This window comes from Salvelinus namaycush, chromosome 12 (assembly GCF_016432855.1).
Source record: "Salvelinus namaycush isolate Seneca chromosome 12, SaNama_1.0, whole genome shotgun sequence".
NCBI classification, from domain to species: Eukaryota; Metazoa; Chordata; class Actinopteri; order Salmoniformes; family Salmonidae; genus Salvelinus; species Salvelinus namaycush.
The window spans coordinates 8,919,155-8,941,550 of record NC_052318.1 but is presented as its reverse complement, the minus strand read 5'-3'; the positions used below and the strand labels follow the sequence as shown (position 1 = coordinate 8,941,550).

Sequence of the window (22,396 nt, the reverse complement as noted above, 5' to 3'; positions counted from 1 at the left end):
CCTGTCTCCCTGTAGCGCTGTCATAGGTGTCTCACAGTACGGACATTGACATTTATTGCCCTGGCTACATCTGCAGTCCTCATGCCTCCTTGCAGCATGCCTAAGGCACGTTCACGCAAATGAGCAGGGACCCTGGGCATCTTTCTTTTGGCGGTTTTCAGAGTCAGTAGAAAGGCCTCTTTAGTGTCCTAAGTTTTCATAACTGTGACCTTAATTGCCTACCGTCTATAAGCTGTTAGTGTCTTATAGACCGTTCCACAGGTGCATGTTCATTAACTTCTACTTGCACACAATCCCGGATCCGGGAGCACCCCCATCAGTAAAAAAGCTGACTAGCATAGCCTAGCAAAGCGTCACAAGTAAATACTAGCATCTAAATATCATTAAATCACAAGTCCAAGACACCAGATGAAAGATACACATCTTGTGAATCCAGCCATCATTTCTGATTTTTTAAATGTTTTACAGGGAAGACACAATATGTAAATCTATTAGCTAACCACGATAGCAAAAGACAAAAGAACTTTTTTTTCTCCACCATTTTTTTCCTGCATAGGTAGCTATCACAATTTCGACCAAATAAAGATATAAATAGCCACTAACCAAGAAACAACTTCATCAGATGACAGTTTGATAACATATTTATTGTATAGCATATGTTTTGTTAGAAAAATGTGCATATTTCAGGTATAAATCATAGTTTTACATTGCAGCCACCATCACAACTCTCACCAAAGCAACTAGAATAACTACAGAGACCAATGTGAATTACCTAAATACTCATCATAAAACATTTATGAAAAATACACAGCGTACAGCAAATGAAAGACAAAGATCTTGTGAATCCAGCCAATATTTCAGATTTTTTAAGTGTTTTACAGCGAAAACACAATATAGCATTATATTAGCTTACTACAATAGCCAACCACACAACAGCATTGATTCAAGCCAACAATAGCGATAACGAATAAACCAGCAAAAGATATTAATTTTTTCACTAACCTTCTCAAACTTCTTCAGATGACAGTCCTATAACATCATATTACACAATACATATAGAGTTTGTTCGAAAATGTGCATATTTAGCGGCACAAATCGTGGTTATACAATGAGAATAGTAGCCAAGCTGCCAACAAAATGTCGGGAGAAATCTTGGGAGAGGCACCTAATCTAATCATTAACTAATCATAAACTTGACTAAAAAATACAGGTTGGACAGCAAATGAAAGATACATTAGTTCTTAATGCAACCGCTGTGTTAGATTTTTTAAATTAACGTTACTACGACATACAGCGTGCGTTAAAGCGAGACCGCACCGAAATGAATGGCGGAATATGAGTTTTACATTTTTCAACAGAACAACGAATTAACATCATAAATAGTTCTTAATTTTTGATGAGCTTTCATCAGAATCTTGAGCAAGTTGTCCTTTGTCCAGAAGAATCATTGCTCGGATGTAGATTGTCGCCTTCAACTTTGGAATTAGCAGTAAACATTAGCCATGTGGCGAAGACGTGCCCAACTCACTATAACGCAGCACAAAGAAAATTCCGAAAATCGCAATATACTGATATAAAATGATATAACTCGGTTTAAAATAACTACATTATGACGTTCTTAACACCTATATCGAATAAAATCAGAGCCGGATATATCTAAGGCCTATAACGGGAGCTTTCCAGAACGCCATCCTGAGGTCTGTCTTGCGTCATGGCGAATGTTGAAAAGAGTGCACCCCCGGTTCCAAGAGCCCTTATATGGCCTCCGATCTGCCTAGCAACTCCATTCCAATTCTCACTATTTGCTGACATCTAGGGGAAGGTGTATGCAGTGCATGTCGACCAATAGAAGACATGCAAATTAATAAACTGACCCTAGAACAGCCTGCCTGATTTCAGGTTTCTCACTTCCTCACAGGAAGTTTGCTCCAGCTTGAGTTCTGTTTTACTCACAGATATAATTCAAACGGTTTTAGAAACTAGAGAGTGTTTTCTATCCAATAGTAATAATAATATGCATATTGTACGAGCAAGAATTGAGTACGAGGCAGTTTAATTTGGGAACGAAATTTTTACAAAGTGAAAACAGCACCCCCTATTGAGAAAAGGTTAACTGTTTATCTTTCATTGAACATTTACAATGAAGATCTGTGAAGTTATTTGGATTTTTACGAATTATCTTTGAAAGACAGGGTCCTGAAAAAGGGACGTTTCATTTTTGCTGAATTTATAACTTTAACTTCTCTGCGCTACGGATCCCTTTTACGGGATCATTTTCCTAAACAACCGCTGAATTGCAGGGCGCAAAATACTACTAAAAATATTTATAATCATGCAATCACAAGTGAAATATACCAAAACACAGCTTAGCTTGTTGTTAATCCACCTATCGTGTCAGATTTTGAAAATATGCTTTACAGAGAAAGAAATCCAAGCTTTTGTGAGTGTATCAATCAATGCTAGAACAGCTAGCCCCAAATTAGCATGGTCACGAAAGTCAGAAAAGCAATAAAATGAATCGCTTACCTTTGATAATCTTCGGATGTTTGCACTCACGAGACTCCCAGTTAAACAATAAATGTTCTTTTTGTTCGATAAATATTACTTTTATAACAAAAAAACGCCATTTGGGTTGCGCGTTATGTTCAGAAAACTAGAGCCTCGTTCCGGTGCTGAAAGGCAGAAGAAAATTCCCAAACGTATCAGATTAAAAAATATTACTAAAAATATTTATAATCATGCATTTACAAGTGAAATATACCAAAACACAGCTTAGCTTGTTGTTAATCCACCTATCGTGTCAGATTTTGAAAATATGCTTTGCAACGAAAGCAGTCTAAGCTTTTGTGAGTGTATCAATCAATGCTAGAACAGTTAGCCTTATATTAGCTTGGTTAGCTTGGTCACGAAAGTCAGAAAAGCAATAAAATTAATCGCTTACCTTTGATAATCTTCGGATGTTTGCACTCACGAGACTCCCAGTTACACAACAAATGTTATTTTTGTTCGATAAATATTACTTTTATAACAAAAAAACGCCATTTGGGTTGTGCGTTATGTTCAGAAAACCAAAGCCTCGTTCGACGAAAATTCCAAAAAGTATCCGTAATGGTCGTAGAAACATGTCAAATGTTTTTTATAATCAATCCTCAGGTTGTTTTTAACAAACATAATCGATAATATTTCAACCGGACCGTAACCTATTCAATAAGAGAGAAAAAGAAAATGGAGAGCTACCTCTCTCGCGCGCAGGAACTATTCAGAGGACACCTGACTAGTTTTGAAAAATTTCGCTCATTTTTCAAAATAAAAGCCTGAAACTATGTCTAAAGCCTGGTCACAGCCTGAGGAAGCCATTGGAAAAGGAATCTGGTTGATACCCCTTTAAATGGAAGAAAGACGGGCCAGGAAACACAGATTTAAAAAAATATATACAGTATATATATATCACTTCCGGGTTCGATTTTCTCAGGTTTTCGCCTGCAGAATCAGTTTTGTTATACTCACAGACAATATTTTGACAGTTTTTGGAAACTTTGGAGTGTTTTCTATCCTATTCTGTAAATGATATGCATATTCTATGATCTGGACCTGAGAAATAGTCCGTTTACCTTGGGAACTTTATTTTAAAAAATTTAAAAAATCTGAACCCTAGCGTCAAGAGGTTAACAAATGAGTTTTCATTTTTAGTTGACGAAAAGACTCATGGACATTCAATTTGACATGAAGCTGCTTTTCATCTGTATTGTCCATGCATGCATGCCTTTGCAGAATACAGAATGCGATTCTCTCATTGGTTATGATTAGGAGAAAAGAGCTGTAGGCCTATACATAAATTGTTTAACCTGTATCCAAGGCTTTGTAGCCTATATAGTAAATCATAGCTAGCATTGGTTACAATCTTCCACAATAGCAATGTGCCAGTTGTATAAAGGGATAGTAGGCCTAGTTGGACACGGCTATCTGAATGTGCACATGATGGAAGTTAGAAGTAAATATTAATTATTTAATGGGGGGAAAATGCACTGACTAAAATTGTCCGGAGTTTTAGTCAATTAATAATAACTAAAACTAATGATGGATAAAATTACTAAAGTGTGACTAAGGCTCAAATATATTTTAAGACTAAAACTAAATATAAAATAGCAGCCAAAATGAACACTGATCCCTTTGCACCAGATGGCTGGTGGTAAGGCATGGTATGGCTGAACTTGAAAGAAGAGATACACTACATGACCAAAAGTATGTGGACACCTGCTTGTCGAACATTTCATTCTAAAATCTCGGGCATTAATATGGAGTTGGTCCCCCCTTTGCTGCTTTAACAGCCTCCACTCTTTTAGGAAGGCTTTCCACTAGATGTTGGAACATTGCTGCGGGGACTTGCTTTCATTCAGCCACAAGAACACTACTGAGGTACCATGTAGAACCATGAAAACCAGCCCCAGACCATTATTCCTCCTCCACCAAACTTTACAGTTGTCACTATGCATTGAGGCAGGTAACGTTCTCCCGGCATCCGCCAAATCCAGATTTGTCCCGTCGGACTGCGTGATTCATCACTCCAGAGAACGCATTTCCAGGCTTGGCATTGCGCATTGTGATGTTAGGCTTGTGTGCGGCTGCTTGGCCAAGGAAACCCATTTCATGAAGCTCCCGACGAACAGTTCTTGTGCTGACATTGCTTCCAGAAGCAGTTTGGAACTCGGTAGTGAGTGTTGCAACTGAGGACAGACGATTTTTACGCACTTCAGCACTCTGCGGTCCTGTTCAGTGAACTTGTGTGGCCTAACACTTTGCGGCTGTGCCGTTGTTGCTGCTAGACATTTCCACTTCACAATAACAGCACTTACAGTTGACCGGAGCAGCTCTAGCAGAGCAGAACTTTTACGAACTGACTTGTTGGAAAGGTGGCATCCTATGACGGTGCCACGTTAAAAGTCACTGACCACTTTAGTAACGCCATTATACTGCCAATGTTTGACTATGGACATTGCATGGCTGTGTGTTCAATTTTATGTACTTGTCAACAACGGGTGTGGCTGAAACAGCTTAATCCACTAATTTGAAAGGGTGTCCACATAATTTTGTATATATAGTGTATATTGTGGATCAAGGGACCACAACAGTTGCTTGCTACGCCGTCCATTATGAGGAAACTGTACGTCATAATGTGTCAAGTGTTTGCAATTAAACACTGCATTTCATAATCCTTTAGTTTTGTGTAATCCAGTACTCGAATACTCTGCCTTGATTTCTAATCACTATACTTAATGATACCGTTTCCTCGGATTCCTTTCATTTGTTGGAGAAGTATTATGGATAATATACTGTATCTGTTAGATATGTTACATGACCAGAGAAAGCACTTTGGCATAACCCAGCTCACACATGTTTTTGCCTGCATAAAGTATGTAATTCATTTAAAACCCATAAGGATCAAATAGCAAGCTCTCTTCAAAATAGATATGTGCAGCATGCTAAAATAGTTCAAACATCCCAACTGTGTATCATACATATTGTATTTTGTTCAACCAGTCTGAGATTGCTCCATTCTAATCATCTCTGAGAATATATTTTTGTACAGAAAGTTTATTTGAATTTGTGGTCAGTTGTTTCTCACATCTCTGAGACTAGGGAGGTCAATAAAAAAATTATATATATATTATATATATACTCTGAACCACTCTCACAACTCTATTTTGTTAGTCTCCGACATACCCTACATTTTTTATTGCCTCCACTGCACCAACTACCCAAGTCCTAAAATCAAACCCCTCTAAGAATGGCATACTGTTATCTTTTGTTGCTATACCCTTTCTATACCCTCGTCTGACCCTCTTGGCCATCTGGTCTATTGACAGGCATCACCACTGTGCTGACCATGACTACGCTAAGTACCATAGCCAGGAAGTCGCTGCCTAAGGTGTCCTACGTGACGGCCATGGACCTCTTTGTGTCCGTATGCTTCATCTTCGTCTTTGCCGCGCTGATAGAATACGGAACACTGCACTACTTTGTAAGCAACAGGAAGCCAAGCACAAAAAAGGACAAGAAGAAGAAAAACCCGGTGAGTCGTTTATCCAAAACAAAGTGGGCACACAATGACTCTACTCAAGTAGTGAAGATAAAATGGTCAGAATAGCTGAGACAAATGTCAGACACATTTTGAGCTTAATGTGTTTGCAAAGAATGTTGACCTTACCTGTGAGAATGTGTTTATATTAGGAATAGGCCAGGTCAACGGGTGGGGATTACAACACTCTCCAAACACAGAGTTATTTCCAGTCTCTGAAAGCCTCACCAATCACTGTATTACTGTGTTACTGTAATGCAAAGCCTACTACTACTAGGTTCTCTGATGGGAGTAGTCATTGTGAGGCCACCTCGTGCCATGCAGTCTACGAGAGACATAGAACCTGTCCTTAATCCATACCACAGCTGTGCAGTACTATTTTAAAACCTCGTCACATGACCAGAAGGTGTCGGGGCTTCAAATCCCCACAACATCATGACGGCTAAAGTAAAAGCACCAGAGTTAGCTAGCTAGGGAACTTAACAGGGTGTGGAGTGCTCCAGATTCAGCTTCTCTGTAAGTAAGATTTGCTTTTGGATATAAATGTGTGCTGGGTGAATGAGTTTAGACGATCTGAAGGTGTAATGCCAGTTTGCTATCTCTAAGGGGAGGTTCTAAATTAGGTTCTTCACATGGTCTGCCAAGTTGTGATGCAGAAGCCTTTCATCCTTTTGATCTTCATGAATAATAAAGGAAATCGAGGAAATAACATATTTTCATGTCTCATAGGTTTTGGGTGTAAGGGCCTAACCATTTTCATGTCTCATAGGTTTTGGGTGTAAGTGCCTAACCATTTTTATTTCTCATATGTTTTGGGTGTAAGGGTCTAACCATTTTCATTTCTCATATGTTTTGGGTGTAAGGGTCTAACCATTTTCATTTCTCATATGTTTTGGGTGTAAGGGTCTAACCATTTTCATTTCTCATATGTTTTGGGTGTAAGGGTCTAACCAGTTTCATTTCTCATAGGTTTTGGGTGTAAGGGTCTAACCATTTTCATTTCTCATAGGTTTTGTCTTTAAGGGCCTAACCATTTTTATTTCTCATATGTTTTGGGTGTAAGGGTCTAACCATTTTCATTTCTCATATGTTTTGGGTGTAAGGGTCTAACCATTTTCATTTCTCATATGTTTTGGGTGTAAGGGTCTAACCATTTTCATTTCTCATATGTTTTGGGTGTAAGGGTCTAACCAGTTTCATTTCTCATAGGTTTTGGGTGTAAGGGTCTAACCATTTTCATTTCTCATAGGTTTTGTCTTTAAGGGTCTAACCATTTTCATTTCTCATAGGTTTTGAGTGTAAGGGTCTAACCATTTTCATTTCTCATAGGTTTTGTCTTTAAGGGTCTAACCATTTTCATGTCTCATATTTTGGGTGTAAGGGTCTAACCATTTTCTTTTCTCATAGGTTTTGAGTGTAAGGGTCTAACCATTTTAATATCCCATAGGTTTTGGGTGTAAGGGTCTAACCATTTTCTTTTCTCATAGGATTTTGAGTGTAAGGGTCTAACCATTTTAATATCCCATAGGTTTTGTGTGTAAGGGTCTAACCATTTTCATTTCTCATAGGATTTTGAGTGTAAGGGTCTAACCATTTTAATATCCCATAGGTTTTGTGTGTAAGGGTCTAACCATTTTCATTTCTCATAGGATTTTGAGTGTAAGGGTCTAACCATTTTCTTTTCTCATAGGTTTTGGGTGTAAGGGTCTAACCATTTTCATTTCTCATGGGTTTTAGGTGTAAGAATCTAACCATTTTCTGAAAATTAACATATAAATAAGTAAATAATGATATCCTATTTCAATGTTATGATGGTACAGTAATGGTACAGACAACAATAGTGTATTTATAATCAATCTGTTAAATGTATGCATACTTTAACTGATAACAGGACTAACAGGAAATAAAATCAGTAAAAAAGCATTTTTGAAGATATACAGTAGTTTGAGAGTATAAAGTACTACAAATCCATGTTCAATGTGTTTTTCAGATAAAAATGGCTTTAACTGGGCTTAAAAAATGCCATTGTCTTGTCTTGGTGTAATGGGTCAGCTTTGAGCCCAACTAGGATCAATATCGTCCCTAAATCGTTGATGTCTAGTTTGTAGAATTGACTGGGGATCAACCTGGTCCACAATTTGATGTATCCAGTTCTGCATCTTCCTCCTGTATGTGTGTCTCGACAGTATGTTGTTCCCTTCCTACTTCTACGGTGTTATTTTCTTTAGACGTTCTCTCTGTTTGTCTTTTTACATTTGTTATTTTTTGTGTTGTTCTCTTTTAATTCCACATATTCTTTGTTTCCTGTTGGGACAAAAGCTCCTCCGGCTCTTTTCCTCAAAGGTATATTGCCTGTGTCTGAGTTTCATCTATTGACTGCATGTGTCTGCTGCATTTTGCCTGTCTCTGTACCCAGCTAGTGTACCTCACTGCTACATGTCTGTTTTAGAGACCCTTTCTTTACCTTCACCTCAGAATGTCTTCCTCAATACCACCAAACAAAGCGCTCACTGTGCAGAGGTAGCCAGACGTACTTGTGTAATGACAACATTCTGCTCTCTCATATAACCAGCCCACACACGTCCACAGCTAGTAAAAAGATGGTACAAAATGGTTTCGTTCTGACTTTTTATTTAATTTTTTACACTGTGCAATTTTAACAGTAAAGCAGTCCCAGCTCTATTTCCCCTGTCAAGCTAAGCTACCCGTGTGTTTGTGGGGCTTTTAACCTGACGCTTCCTATAGAATCAGCAGAGCCTTAACAGACTGAAATAGACAACCCCTACACTGTGTTAAGCCTAATTAGTAGTGATCATTTTAATGGCTCCACACGCAGCAGAGTAGATTTAGCCCCAGTAATCTCTAAAACACTCACAGTTGCACAGGGTGCTACTGAAGAGCTACAGGTAACTGCCAAAATAATGGAAACACTCAAGTGAGGCTTACAAAGTATATTGAAAGCAAGTGCTTCCACACAAGTGTGGTTTCTGAGTTAATTAAGCAATTAGCATCCCATCATGCTTAGGGTCATGTATAAAATACTGGGCAATGCTGCTACCATGGCCATGCCCCCATAGGATGACAATGCCCATCCACAGGGCACGAGAGGTCACTAAATGGTTTGATGAGCATGAAAACGATGTAAAGCACATGCCATGGCCATCTCAGTCACCAGATCTCAACCCATTTTGAACTTATGGGAGATTCAGGAGCGGCGCCTGAGACAGCGTTTTCCACCACCATCAACAAAACACCAAATAATGGAATTTCTCGTGGAAGAATGATGTGAATCCCTCCAATAGAGTTCCAGACGCTTGTAGAATGTATGGTAAGATACATTGAAGCTGTTCTGGCTTGTGGTGGCTCAATTCCCTCTTAAGACGCTTTATGTTGGTGTTTCCTTTATTTTGGCAGTTACCTGTATATTTAACACTCAAGTAAAGATGATGGTGTGCTTTAAAAAACGGAATCACCCTGGTTCTATTATATGGAAGTGTAACATATCTTAATGGGGTAATTTGACTGAATTTAAATACTATTAGTCAGAGGATACTGTAAGTATGGTACACATTTGAACCAGCCATTTAAAGTGAGGCCATTTTTATAGCTATTTTAAATAATGGACAAAAATTAACTATAGCTGACACTAAGCTTTGATTATAGTGGTAGGGATCCAGAGTAGGAGACGAAGGCCTATATTCAACCTGTAAAGCTGAACTTCCACGGTGCGGATTGAATAGAGCCCTAAGTTTTTCCGTCAATTATTCATTTTGAGAGGTTGTCTACTTCATCCGGTTAAAGCTGGTTATGCCACTTTTGTTTGCAAACCCCGGCCACACTGCAGGATCTGGGTTTGCTCTTCTGCTTGAGCTAGCTTCCACGACACGCTTCCTTCCCCCGTGCAACCCCCCCTTTGAGAACCAAGTCACATGACCTGATGCTGCTTCCTGGTGCAAATCTAGGTTGATGATAAAAGGTTAAAACAATGTAATAATTCCATGCGGAAGTGTTGGAAAATTAACAAATTCATTGGACCAGCGCCATTGCTGATTCTACAGAATTAACGAGCAAAAGTGACTGGAAGCAAATGTTAGCAGTACAAAAAGTTTCTCATTTTAGCTAACTACTCACCAAACACAGCATACCTGTTTTACTGTCATTATATTCTTTAAAAAATTATAAAAAATTATCTGCAGCCACTTTATTACTTAATTTCTTGACCATTGGTGACATTTTCAATGTTATTCCTGTAGAATCAGCCACAGAGCTGGTCCAATTAATGTGTTTATTTTCAAACGCTCCACATGGAATTATTAGGTTGTATTAACCTGTATATTTTCGACCTAGCTGCAAATCCCCTGCTTGTCAATCAATCAGAGTATAATGTGGAACCAACCAATCTTTACATGTGGTTATGCATCGTTTTCAAAGGAACTACAAGCATCCTTGTATTCTAGTGCTGGGCAAATTTGAGCTGCAGAGAAGGAGCTACAGCCAAATCAGTGTTTTGATCTTTTATGATGACACATGCCGTTAAACAATTTAACTCCAATGCTTATGGCATTTGATGGTACTTGACACACATATGATTCATTTTATGAGGACATTAGGAAAGCAGTATGATTACCTATACATAGTACTGGCATGACATCCATTAGCTACAATAAAAAAGGCAAAGAACTTCCAAGAGGCTACAGGCTACGGGATAGGACCTAGAGGTTAGGTGTTAGTGCCTATGGGTTAGGGGTTAGAGATTAGGGAATAGGGGTTAGAGGCTAGGGGTTAGAGGTTAGGGGCTAGAGATTAGAGGTTATGGACTAGGGGTTAGAGGCTATGGGATAGGGCCTAGAGGTTAGGGGCTTGGGGTTAGAGGCTAGGGGTTAGAGGCTAGGGACTAGGGGTTAGAGGCTAGGGACTAGGGATTAGAGGCTAGGGGTTAGAGGGGTTAGAGGTTTGGGGTTAGAAGTTAGAGGCTACGGGATAGGACCTAGAGGCTAGGGCTAGAGGTTAGGGACTATAGGTTAGGGGTTAGAGGGTAGGTGTTAGAGGCTAAAGGCTTTGGCCTCTGTTCAGTTAGTAGCGATTCCATTCAGTTTATTTGAATACTGTATGTAACTGCGTCATATTTCTAAATGAATCATACACAAAATATTATGCTGGGTCAGCAAAAATTCAGTCTTATAGTTAATCACGAGAGAAGACATGTGTGCAAAGGTGGCTTGCCATTTTGAGATAAAAGCCCATGAAAATGCTAATTGTGCCTCCTTTGACTGATGGAGCAAAGAACTATTTTAGGAATTGTCAGAAATGAAAGGCTGTGCCCTCAAGTGGTGAGCAGGCTTTAAAGGAGGTTGATTTAACCCATTTAGGGATAGGAAATGGAGGAACAGTGAGTCCCTGCTCAACAGTCTTTCTTATCGTACAGCTTACATCATAATCCATTTAGAATAAATTCAAATGTTCCCCCTCTGAAATCCACACAATGGCATCCACATACAGAACAAGAATTATGTAATTTGAGTGAATCATTATGCAAAAAGGGACTGTGTTTAGGTGTGGGACTAATGATAAATAACCATGATACTCCTCGTATTTTCCCATGACGTGCAAAACAGAGCTTAAAATAGGTTGCCCAGCACTAGCATCATCTTTCAACTAAATAAAGCCCAACTACACAATGTATCCTACAGAAGCCAGATACTTTGTACTTTTGGCTTTACCCATAGGTGTAATTTGCATTGTGTGTTCCAAAGGGAATAGTCCATTGTCAGCTTTAAGCCACTCTAATTAATTACAGGTACCACTGATGGCTTATTTGTGTTTTACTGAATGCTTAAAAATATTCAATTTCCAAGTGAAGTTGCAAATTATATTTTGTGTACTAAGATAGAGACTAAATTAGGTCCCCCATGTTTCACCTCTTAGACTCTAGTTGCTAACTGTTCTCTCTCTGTTAAAAGCAGACCCCTACGGTGGACATACGCCCTCGCTCAGCCACCGCCATCCAGATGAACAACGCCACCCACATGCAGGAGCGGGATGAGGAGTATGGCTACGAGTGCCTGGACGGCAAGGACTGCACCAGCTTCTTCTGCTGTTTCGAGGACTGCCGCTCCGGGGCCTGGCGGCATGGGCGGTTGCACATCCGTGTCGCCAAGATAGACTCGTACGCTCGCATCGGTTTCCCCACCGCTTTCGGTCTCTTTAACCTGGTTTACTGGATCTCCTATCTCTATCTCTAGATCCAGCGTGTAGCCAGACTTAGAATATACGTTCTGCTCCAACAAGACCATTTTTAAGAAGGGACCCACTGAAATGTTTTCCTTTTATTTTTGTTGCTCTTTTATTTCGTTGTTTGATCATTCATATTTTTTAAAGCAAAAGTTGTAGCAAACCCAATAGGCATGCAGGGATCTGGAGTCTGATAGTGGAACTACGACTGTGCTTTGTGTAAGCAAGAACCTAAGCTCACCATAGTGATTCTGCATGACTACGTTTCCCAGATTCCCCTTGGTCAGGTATTGGTTTATGTAGAAGTTATTCAATATCAGGGCCGCTTCAATGTTTTATTTGTATCTGCCCTTAGTCAGCATATTAGATCACAGTGAAAAGGGCAGTTTCCTGTTTTTTTGTATTAACAAGTTACGCATGCGCTACAGAAGACAAATGTCAGATATGACGTCAGCTTATTTTCCCATGTTATTATTTATTGCTATATTCATCCGTCCAAAATACAAAAAGCACTTTAATAGTTATATAGGTTGAACAGTAAGTATGATTTTACATTTTACTTTGATATGTTTCTTTTAGCTAACTGTTAAACATTACTTTAGCAGTGTTAAACATTACTTTAGCAGTGTTAAACATCACTTTTGCATTGTTGTACATTATTTTTTTTCATGTGTGGTCAGAGCCCTAAAAAAGACTGTTTATGGTCGACTGTACAGACACTGTGTATATATGTTATTATGTAGTGGTTTACATTTATTGCATGCACCTTTCAGGCCAAAATTCAACACGTTTTAAGGTATTCTATTGTTGGCTATGGATGCAAAAAAAGAACACGGCTGATTATAATTTTTTTTTTAGGAAAAGTCGAAAATGAGACAAATACTTTCAGATGTTGACTTCTAAGTTCATGTTCATCTCCACCAATATGTATTAAGACAGGATCAGTACAGACCTTACAGGCAAAACCTTATATCAACTTGTATCAACTTGTAGTGTTCTGAGGACCTAATCTTCCTTTTCAAACACTTTGCTATTTCTGGCAATCTTCTTCAATTGACACAGGTGTGGCTGTGCTGGCTCCTATTGGAAGTGTGTAGATAAGAAATAGGCATCAAAAACATCAAAAAAAAATTCTGCTCCTTTTCCTCCCCGACAACCACTTGGTGGACGTAAGTATTACACAAACACAGCAAGCAGTGTTTTACTTCATTCGGCTGGCACGTTGAGTGTCTACACTGGAAGCGGCAGTAGTTCTGAATGCCTACACCCATCAAAATGCCCAAACTCTCAGTGACAGAAAACACACTCCCATTTGCCATAAGACTGAACAGCATTGCTTAGTCACTGCATTAAAACAGATCCATCTGTCTCAATGGGTGGTTTAGGGGGACTTAAGGCAAAAACGAACAGTTTAACTGGAGGAATATTGCTGAACTTGACAGCTCCGTGGAGAAGAAAGCATCTGCTTGTGACCAGACCAGATGCATAAGCCTTACTCTCTTTGAAGAGACACACTGTGGAAATTACAATGATCTGACACTGAAAACGTATTGAAAGATCTGGGAGAAGTTCAGGAATTCATTTTGCTTTGTTTTGTTGTTGTTTTTTCCAGTGTTTATAATGCATCATTAAATCATTAATGTGTCAGTACAACATTACTCATGTACTGTATAGTGTAGCACATTGTGAATGTCAACATAAGTACTCAAACTGCTTTGAGTACTAATGTGCTTCACATCATACGGTACAGAGGTCTTACAATGCAACTTGAGGGATATTTATATACCCAAATCATAGCCAACCGTTTCCAAACGAGTACCTTAGGTAGCCAGAGGATGTTAAAGAGCAGTGCTTGAATCAAAATAAATAAGTCATTATGCATATTGTAAGTCACATGATATTATGTACAAGTAGATCACAAAAGGAAACCAACACTTAACAAACCCTTACATTTTTGAATGGGGCACTTATTGATTTGTTGTCTTTCCTTCATTTAACCCCTTTCATTTATATCATTACAATATGCTTGAACCTGTGGGATATTGTGGGGTATTTTTCAAGGAAATTGTATTTCCCTATTTAGATGGCCCTTAACAGAGATGGAGAATGTCATTTGTCAACAACGAGACACACTTTCGTTCTATGTAGAAATTAATTTATCGTGTTGTAGTTGTATTATTTTCCATGTTGTGGTCTACATAGGCTTTAAAGACCAGTTATAGTCTGTTCATTGAATGTTATGGCTAAAAAAGTAGGTGGCAAAGTTACTTATTAACCAGCCTCAATTGAAAATATATTTTCAGACATTTTACTGTGATGTTAGCTACTTCCTGAGGTACTGAACAGATGTGCTACTCCAGAGTGATCTTCAGAGTTTCGGTATTAACTGTACTACCCATAGTTAGTTGAATGAAGTGGAAACTGAAGTGCTTTCATTCACTAGTGGTCCCATATATTGTACCTGTTGCGAAGCTATCACTCAGTACCCGGGTGTGTCTTAAGCATGTATGTTGTTTTTTGCACTTCTTGAAAAGAAAGGAATTGATTTTTTGGGCCACTTGATAGTTTACTTAAAGGTCCAATGCAGCCTTTTTCTGGGTAACAATTAAGTACCTTACTGTGATTGTTTTTTAAAAAATTAACAAAAATAGCTTCTTAGCGAAGAGCAATTTCTCAAGCAAGAATTTTGCTTGGACCTTCTGGGAGTGGTCTGAAAACTATCTGTGAATGGCGGAGAGGTTTGGAACTCTCTTATTTACATTTGAGTAATTTAGGAGACGCTCTTATCCAGAGCAACTTACAGGAGCATTTAGGGTTAGTTGCCTTGCTCAAGGGCACATCGACAGATTTTTCACTTAGTCAGCTCAGGGATTCGAATCAGCAAGCTTTTGGTTGCTGGCACAACGCTCTTAACTGCTAGGCTACCTGATGTCACCAGGCAGGCCAAAACTGAAATTTCAGGTGGTCTTTTCAAACAGCTCTGACACTAAAAGGGCATTATCATAATTTTCTCAATTTCACAGTATTATTCCAACCTCATAGTCTGGAAATGTATTTGAAAAACCCCGTTTTAGACTGCACTGGGCCTTTAATGTGCAGTGTTTACTTATTTCAAAGTGTAAAGGAATGGAAGGTTATGGAAGAACAACCAAGTGCCAAACTTTGACACAAATGTGATATATCCTTTCAGAAACCCATAGTATCCAATGATCTCTAAATTGAAATGAACTGTTTTGCTGCACTGGTATTTTTGGAAATAATGTGTGAATGAGAGAATCACGTTTTGTGTTCATAGAGAAAATATAGTTAACACCATTTTTATATAATTTACTATTAACACATACAGCATGAAAATATGACAAAAATTTGACTTTTATTTGCATATCTTTAACATTTTCTCATGGTCTATTGCATATGAACAAATATCAAGGCACAAGTACTAAACCATGAGTTAGCTTTATCTAAATGTCTCCTTCTTTCAGCACACTTTCATAAATTCAAGTTTCACCTATGAAAAGAGAATGAGTTAGCATAAGGCATCGCGTTCTGTTTGTTTGTATGAAGGACTGAGTGCAGTCATAAAGTAGAGATGTTTTAAACTGAGGAAGTAGTTACTGAGGTATCAAGCCAGAGTGGAAGAATTGTATTTGGTTTATAAATACCCAACGACCAACCAGTCATTCGAGCTTGAGAGGTCATGTTATTGAACGGGGATGGCATACAAAATCTGATTATTTCTATCAACTATTTAAATGTTACTTTACTATAACCACAAAAAAACATTATATTGTATTTTTGTGATTTCTTGGTACATACAGTTGTATAAACTGTTGAAGGTTTTGGAAGTCTGCTGGTACTTGCAAAGATATCATAAAATATACAGTATTTGCATAAGATATATAGGTCAATCACAAAGATTAATATATTTGACATTTAAGTAATGTGGTATTACTCAGCTTAATTTGGCCTCATGCCTTGCCTCCATCTATTCTACCATCACATTTATGTTAGATGAAGACTGAGCATTCAACCATCACGGAAGACAGAGTTATTTTATTTTGGGCAAACTATAAATAAGACCCATGTGAAGATCACATGTAAATTATTTATATTGTTATATATTTTGTCAGACTGGGAAAAACAATTATATATACCACACCATCATTGCTGTATTGGGTACCTGGGTTCCAAAAACAAAATAAATATATTATAAATTCTGTTGATATGTTAGTTGTTTGCCATCTCTGTATATTTCTTGAGGACATTGATGAATTATTCTTGGGGTCTGCATAATACACTAAATGTACTGAAAATATCCTTTTCATAAGGGAATTGCACACAGCTGTGGAATTTTATAATAAAATGATTGCATTTATCAATGTGTCTTGTTTGTCAAATCAACACGTTATGTACATAGCATTACAATACATCTATTTAATATACATTGCTGTTATTCTAGCAATGGCATGGTATAACACAAACAAATGCGACCATGCATGAAAACATGACACTGGAACATTTGATGCTGGTTTCTCACGCTGTATAGACCAGGGGTATTCAACCTATGAGGTCGGGAGCCTGCTGGTTTTCTGTTCTACATGATAATTAATTGCACACACCTGGTGTCCCAGGTCTAAATCAGTCTCTGATTAGAGGGGAACAATGAAAAAATACAGTGGAACTGATTTAGAGGTCCAGAGTTGAGTTTGAGGGTTATAGACCATATAATACCTGAAGTCCATCATGATAATCACCCGCGAGAACAGATTAAAATCTGTATTGAGCTACGATAAAGCACTTGGTGCCTTGACAAAAAACAGATGAAACAGATGACAGCATATTTGGAGGCATGTGAAGCAGTTTTTGATTGGCGAGTTGAGGTGTGGTCGACTGTGCAGTGATGTGATGGGAACATCGGCAGTAGCCCAGTGTTTGATGTGTTTCAGGGCAGCAGCGTGCTGGGCTGGCTGGCGCAGGCAGATTCTTACTTGGCATCTCCTCATCCCCTGGGTTGAGTGGCAGCTGCTGGGGCAGAGATGGCAGTGAATCACCCTGGTTATTACACAACCCATGATCAAAAGTAGCCTTTCATCCACAGAGGTGCAAGCTCTTCTGAGGAAAAACTGGAACTACAAGGAGACCCGCCCTTCATGAAATTAATGCCTGAGAACTTGTCTGTTTGTAAGCCCCGTCTCCACAGCATTTTGAATTGTCTTAACTAACTGACAACTGGATTGGATATCGGATGAACTGGATATCGGATGTGCATATCCCTGGAATGTTGGCATGAACAGGTCATTCTATAGGACTTGCTTTTTGTCGGGATTATAGCCTGCCATCAGGCAAGGCAAAGATTTGACTAACCCACATAGGCTATGTGGTTGGAGGGCAAAGTCATTTCAGGGACATAAAAAAGAGAGCCAAATTCCAAGACATGGTGAAATTTAAAGGGAGAGTTCATCCAAATAACAAAATGTCTCATCGTAAAGTCATACAGGCTACCTAAAACATATTCTATGGACCTGGAGATTCAATAACCTCAACATTTGGATTAATGGATTAAGCGTGGTTGGGCGATCAATTTAGCATGTTTTTTAGTCCAAGAGTTTTGCAATCAGCAATGCTAAAGTACCACTATGGAAATAAGCTTCTGAGCTTTATTGTGTTATTCTTGAGTTTTTTATTGTATGTGGCGGCGTCTCCGGCTGGAGCGCTGTTGTGTTTAAAAAATGGTCTAATACATTTTATAAAATCTCCGGCTACGTAAACAAATACAAATCTTTACTAACTCTTTTGGTCTATTAAGGACCCATTAATAATGTGAAGTGGATGAACTATCCCTTCACTTTTTACTGATTTAATAAAATATCTTTAGTGTCTCACTGACATGTTTATGCTGTTTGAAAAGCTATTTAGATATTAAAGATATCACCTTACTGCATCAAAAGGCACCAAACTTAATTAGTAGTGACATTAAATAACTTTTGAACCACTCAAACAGCGATTCACATTTCAAAATGTCAGCCATGAAATACGAGGTTTAACCCATGTCTAAACTTAAACCGAATGTCACGCTCTGACCTTAGAGAGACGTTTTATTTCTCTATTTGGTTAGGTCAGGGTGTGATTTGGGGTGGGCATTCTATGTTGTTTGTTTCTATGTTTGTCCCGGTATGGTTCTCAATCAGGGACAGCTGTCTATCGTTGTCTCTGATTGGGAATCATACTTAGGCAGCCTTTTTTCCTTTGTATTTTGTGGGTAGTTATCTTTGTTAGTGGCACTATAGCCCTAGTAAGCTTCACGGTTGTTTCTTGTTTTGTTGGCGACATTTACATAAATAAAGGAAAATGTACGCTTACCACGCTGCACCTTGGTCCGGTCATTTCCACGACGACGTCCGTGACACCGAAACCACAAATAAATCTCTTTGAGATTTGCACCCAGTGTGTGATCATACAGCGCCTTCAGAAAGTACTCCTATCCCTGGACTTATTCTACATTTTGTTGTGTTACAGCCTGAATTCAAAATTGATCATATAGATTTTTTTCTTAGCCATCTACACACAATACCCCATAATGACAAAGTGAACATATGTTTTTAGAAATGTTTGCAGATTTATTGAAAATGAAACACATAAATATCTAATTGACATAAGTATTCACACCCCTGAGGCAATACATGCGATTACAGCTATGAGTCTAAGAGCTTTGCACACCTGGATTGTACCAAATTTGCACATTATATTTTTTTTAATTCTTCATGCTCTGTCAAATTGGTTGTTGATTTGTATTTGTTTTTTTACTAAGGATCCGCATTAGGCAGCAGCTACTCTTCGTGGGGTTTATTAAGGATCCCCATTAGCCAAGGCAGCAGCTACTCTTCCTGGGGTTTATTAAGGATCCCCATTAGGCAGTAGCTACTCTTCCTGGGGTTTATTAAGGATCCCCATTGGGCAGTAGCTACTCTTCCTGGGGTTTATTAAGAATCCCCATTAGCCAAGGCAGCAGCTACTCTTCCTGGGGTTTATTAAGAATCCCCATTAGCCAAGGGAGCAGCTACTCTTCCTGGGGTTTATTAAGAATCCCCATTAGCCAAGGCAGCAGCTACTCTTCCTGGGGTTTATTAAGAATCCCCATTAGCCAAGGGAGCAGCTACTCTTCCTGGGGTTTATTAAGAATCTCCATTAGCCAAGGCAGCAGCTACTCTTCCTGGGGTTTATTAAGGATCCCCATTAGCCAAGGCAGCAGCTACTCTTCCTGGGGCCCAGCAACATTAAGGCAGTTACTTGATCATTGCTAGACAGCCATTTTCAAGTCTTACTATAGATTTTCATGTCAATTTAAGTCAAAACCGTAACTAGGCCACTCAGGAACATTCAAAGTCAGTGTATATTTGGCCTTGTTCTTTAGGTTACTATCCTGCTGAAAGGAGAATTTGTCTCCGAGTGTCTGTTGGAAAGCAGACTGAACTAGGTTTTCCTCTAGGATTTTGCCTGTGCTTAGCTCCATTTAATTTCTTTTTATCCTAAAAAACTCCGTGGTCCTTGCCGATGACAAGCATACCCATACCATGATGCAGTCACTACCATGCTTAAAAATATGAAGAGTGGCACCCTGTGATGCCTTGTGTTAGATTTCCTCCAAACATAAGGCTTTGTATTCAGGACATAAAGTTCCTTTCTGTGCCACATTTTTTGCAGTTTTACTTTAGTGGCTTATTTCAAACAGAATGCATGTTTTGGAATATATTATTTTCTTAACAGGCTTTCTTCTTTTCACTCCATCATTTAGGTTAGTATTGTAGAGTAACTACAATGTTGTTGATCCATCCTCAGTTTTATCCTATCACAGCCATTAAGCTCTGTAACTGTTTTAAAGTCACTATTGGCCTCATGGTGAAATCCCTGAGCGGTTTCCTTCCTCTCCGGCAACTGAGTCATGAAGGACTCCTGTATCTAAGGACTTTATTTATTTATTTATTTTGCTTCTTTGCACCCCAGTATCTCTACTTGCACACACATCTTCTGCACATCTATCACTCCAGTGTTTAATTGCTATATTGTAATTATTTCGCCACTATAGCCTATGTATTGCCTTACCTCCCTTATCCTACCTCATTTGCACACACTGTATATAGACTTTTTCTATTGTATTATTGACTGTACGTTTGTTTATTCCATGTGTAACTCTGTGTTGTTGTTTGTGTCGCACTGCTTTGCTTTATCTTGGCCAGGTCGCAGTTGTAAATGAGAACTTGTTCTCAACTGGCCTACCTGGTTAAATAAAGGTAAAATAAAATAAATATAAAACACCTTTGTAGTGACTGGGTGTATTGATACACCATCCAAAGTGTAATTAATAACTTCACCATGCTCAAATGGTTATTCGATGTTTGTTATTTAATTTTTTACCCATCTACCATTAGGTGCCCTTCTTTGCGAGGCATTGGAAAACTTCCTTGAAATTCACTGCTCAACTGAGGAGCCTTACAGATAATTGTACGTGTGGGGTACGGAGATGAGGTATGTCACGTTCTGACCATAGTTCTTTTGTGTTTTCTTTGTTTTAGTGTTGGTCAGGACGTGAGCTGAGTGGGCATTCTATGTTGTGTGTCTAGTTTTCACGTTTCTATGTTTGGCCTGATATGGTTCTCAATCAGAGGCAGGTGTTAGTCATTGTCTCTGATTGGGAACCATATTTAGGTAGCCTGTTTTGTGTTGGGGTTTGTGGGTGGTTGTCTTCTGTCTTTGTGTCTATGCACCAGATAGGACTGTTTCGGTTTTTCACATTTATTGTTTTTGTATTTTGTAGTGTTCACGTTTATTGTCTTAATTAAAGGCATGATGAACCATAACCACGCTGCGCTTTGGTCCGATCCCTGCTACACCTCCTCTTCAGACGAAGAGGAGGAAATCTGTCGTTACAAGGTAGTCATTCAAAAATCATGTTAAACACTACTATGTGCTTAACCAGTCACATAATAAGTTGCTAGAACTCACAGACTGAGTTCTAGCAACTTATTATGTGACTGGTTAAGCACATTGAATACTTATTGACTCAAGACATTTCAGAATTTCATTTTTGTCTAAATGTCTAAAAAACTAATTTCACTGTGACATTATGGGGTATTGTGTGTAGACCAGTGACACAAAATCTAATTTTAATCCATTTTAAATTCAGGCTGTAATACAACAAAATGTGGAAAGTGAATACTTTCTGAAAGCACAGTACCTATGTAAGTGAACCCACCATGTCCTCATTTCTCCCCAGACTATTATGCGTGTAACGCATGCTTATCTACTCTGTGGTTATGGAGGGCTATCTTGACAATAAGCTTGGGTAATTAATCCCTATTTACACAGATTGGCTTGGCTAAAGGAAGATGTTAAGCACCAAGAGCCACTCTCACTGTAACTGAACGCAAGCAGCTTACAGTACATTTGAGCCGGGAACGAGGGGTATAAAACTGAGCACAAAATGCTTAAAGAAGGCGAACTACACACTTCCTTAATCCTAAAATAAGTAAAGAAATAATTTGGTGTGGAGGTCAAAATGCATTTTACATCGGAGGCAGACACAACGGCATATGCTTAGAATGAACAGAAAGAGCCCTTCCACAGAGCATCTGCCCTTGTCGATAGGGTGGACACGGGCTGTTTAAATGGTAACTTACAGGAGCAATAAGGCTTAAGTGCCTTGCTCAAGGGCACATCGGCAGATTTTCACCTAGTCGGCTCGGCAATTTGATCCAGCAACCTTTCGGTTACTGGCCCAACGCTCTTAACTGCTAAGCTATCTGCCACCCGAATTTATGCTTTGCAGGTAACACATAGGCTACATCATTTCTGTTAGGTTTCCAAAATGTAGACCTACTTCTGCATTATCTTTCCCCCAATACAACCACCCTGATCATGAAGTTAAATATCACAGACTTCAAAAGGCAGACTGAAGCAAATAGAGGGTGTGAAAAGAAGAACAATTGAGGAGAGATTTGAGCTTGAGACTCTAGTCATATGTGGAGACTGAAAGCCAATGGAGAAGGCTTTATCTAAAGTCTAGCAGCTTGGGTCATTGTGCATAATGAGTTC

The 22,396-nt window shown here is 38.8% G+C and overlaps 1 protein-coding gene across 2 annotated transcripts in view; it reads left to right on the top strand.

Moving 5' to 3' along the window:
* The window catches only part of LOC120056447 (gamma-aminobutyric acid receptor subunit gamma-2), a 90,949-nt gene extending 78,603 nt beyond the window's left edge, over window positions 1-12,346 (top strand). For both annotated transcript variants that reach the window (XM_039004611.1, XM_039004612.1), the window contains 3 exons: window positions 5,865-6,070; window positions 8,396-8,419; window positions 12,040-12,346. In XM_039004611.1, the coding sequence (XP_038860539.1) occupies window positions 5,865-6,070; window positions 8,396-8,419; window positions 12,040-12,318 (509 nt within the window). In that variant the 3' untranslated portion in view covers window positions 12,319-12,346. The remainder of the gene's footprint in view (window positions 1-5,864; window positions 6,071-8,395; window positions 8,420-12,039) is intronic.
* Window positions 12,347-22,396: the final 10,050 nt, after the last annotated feature.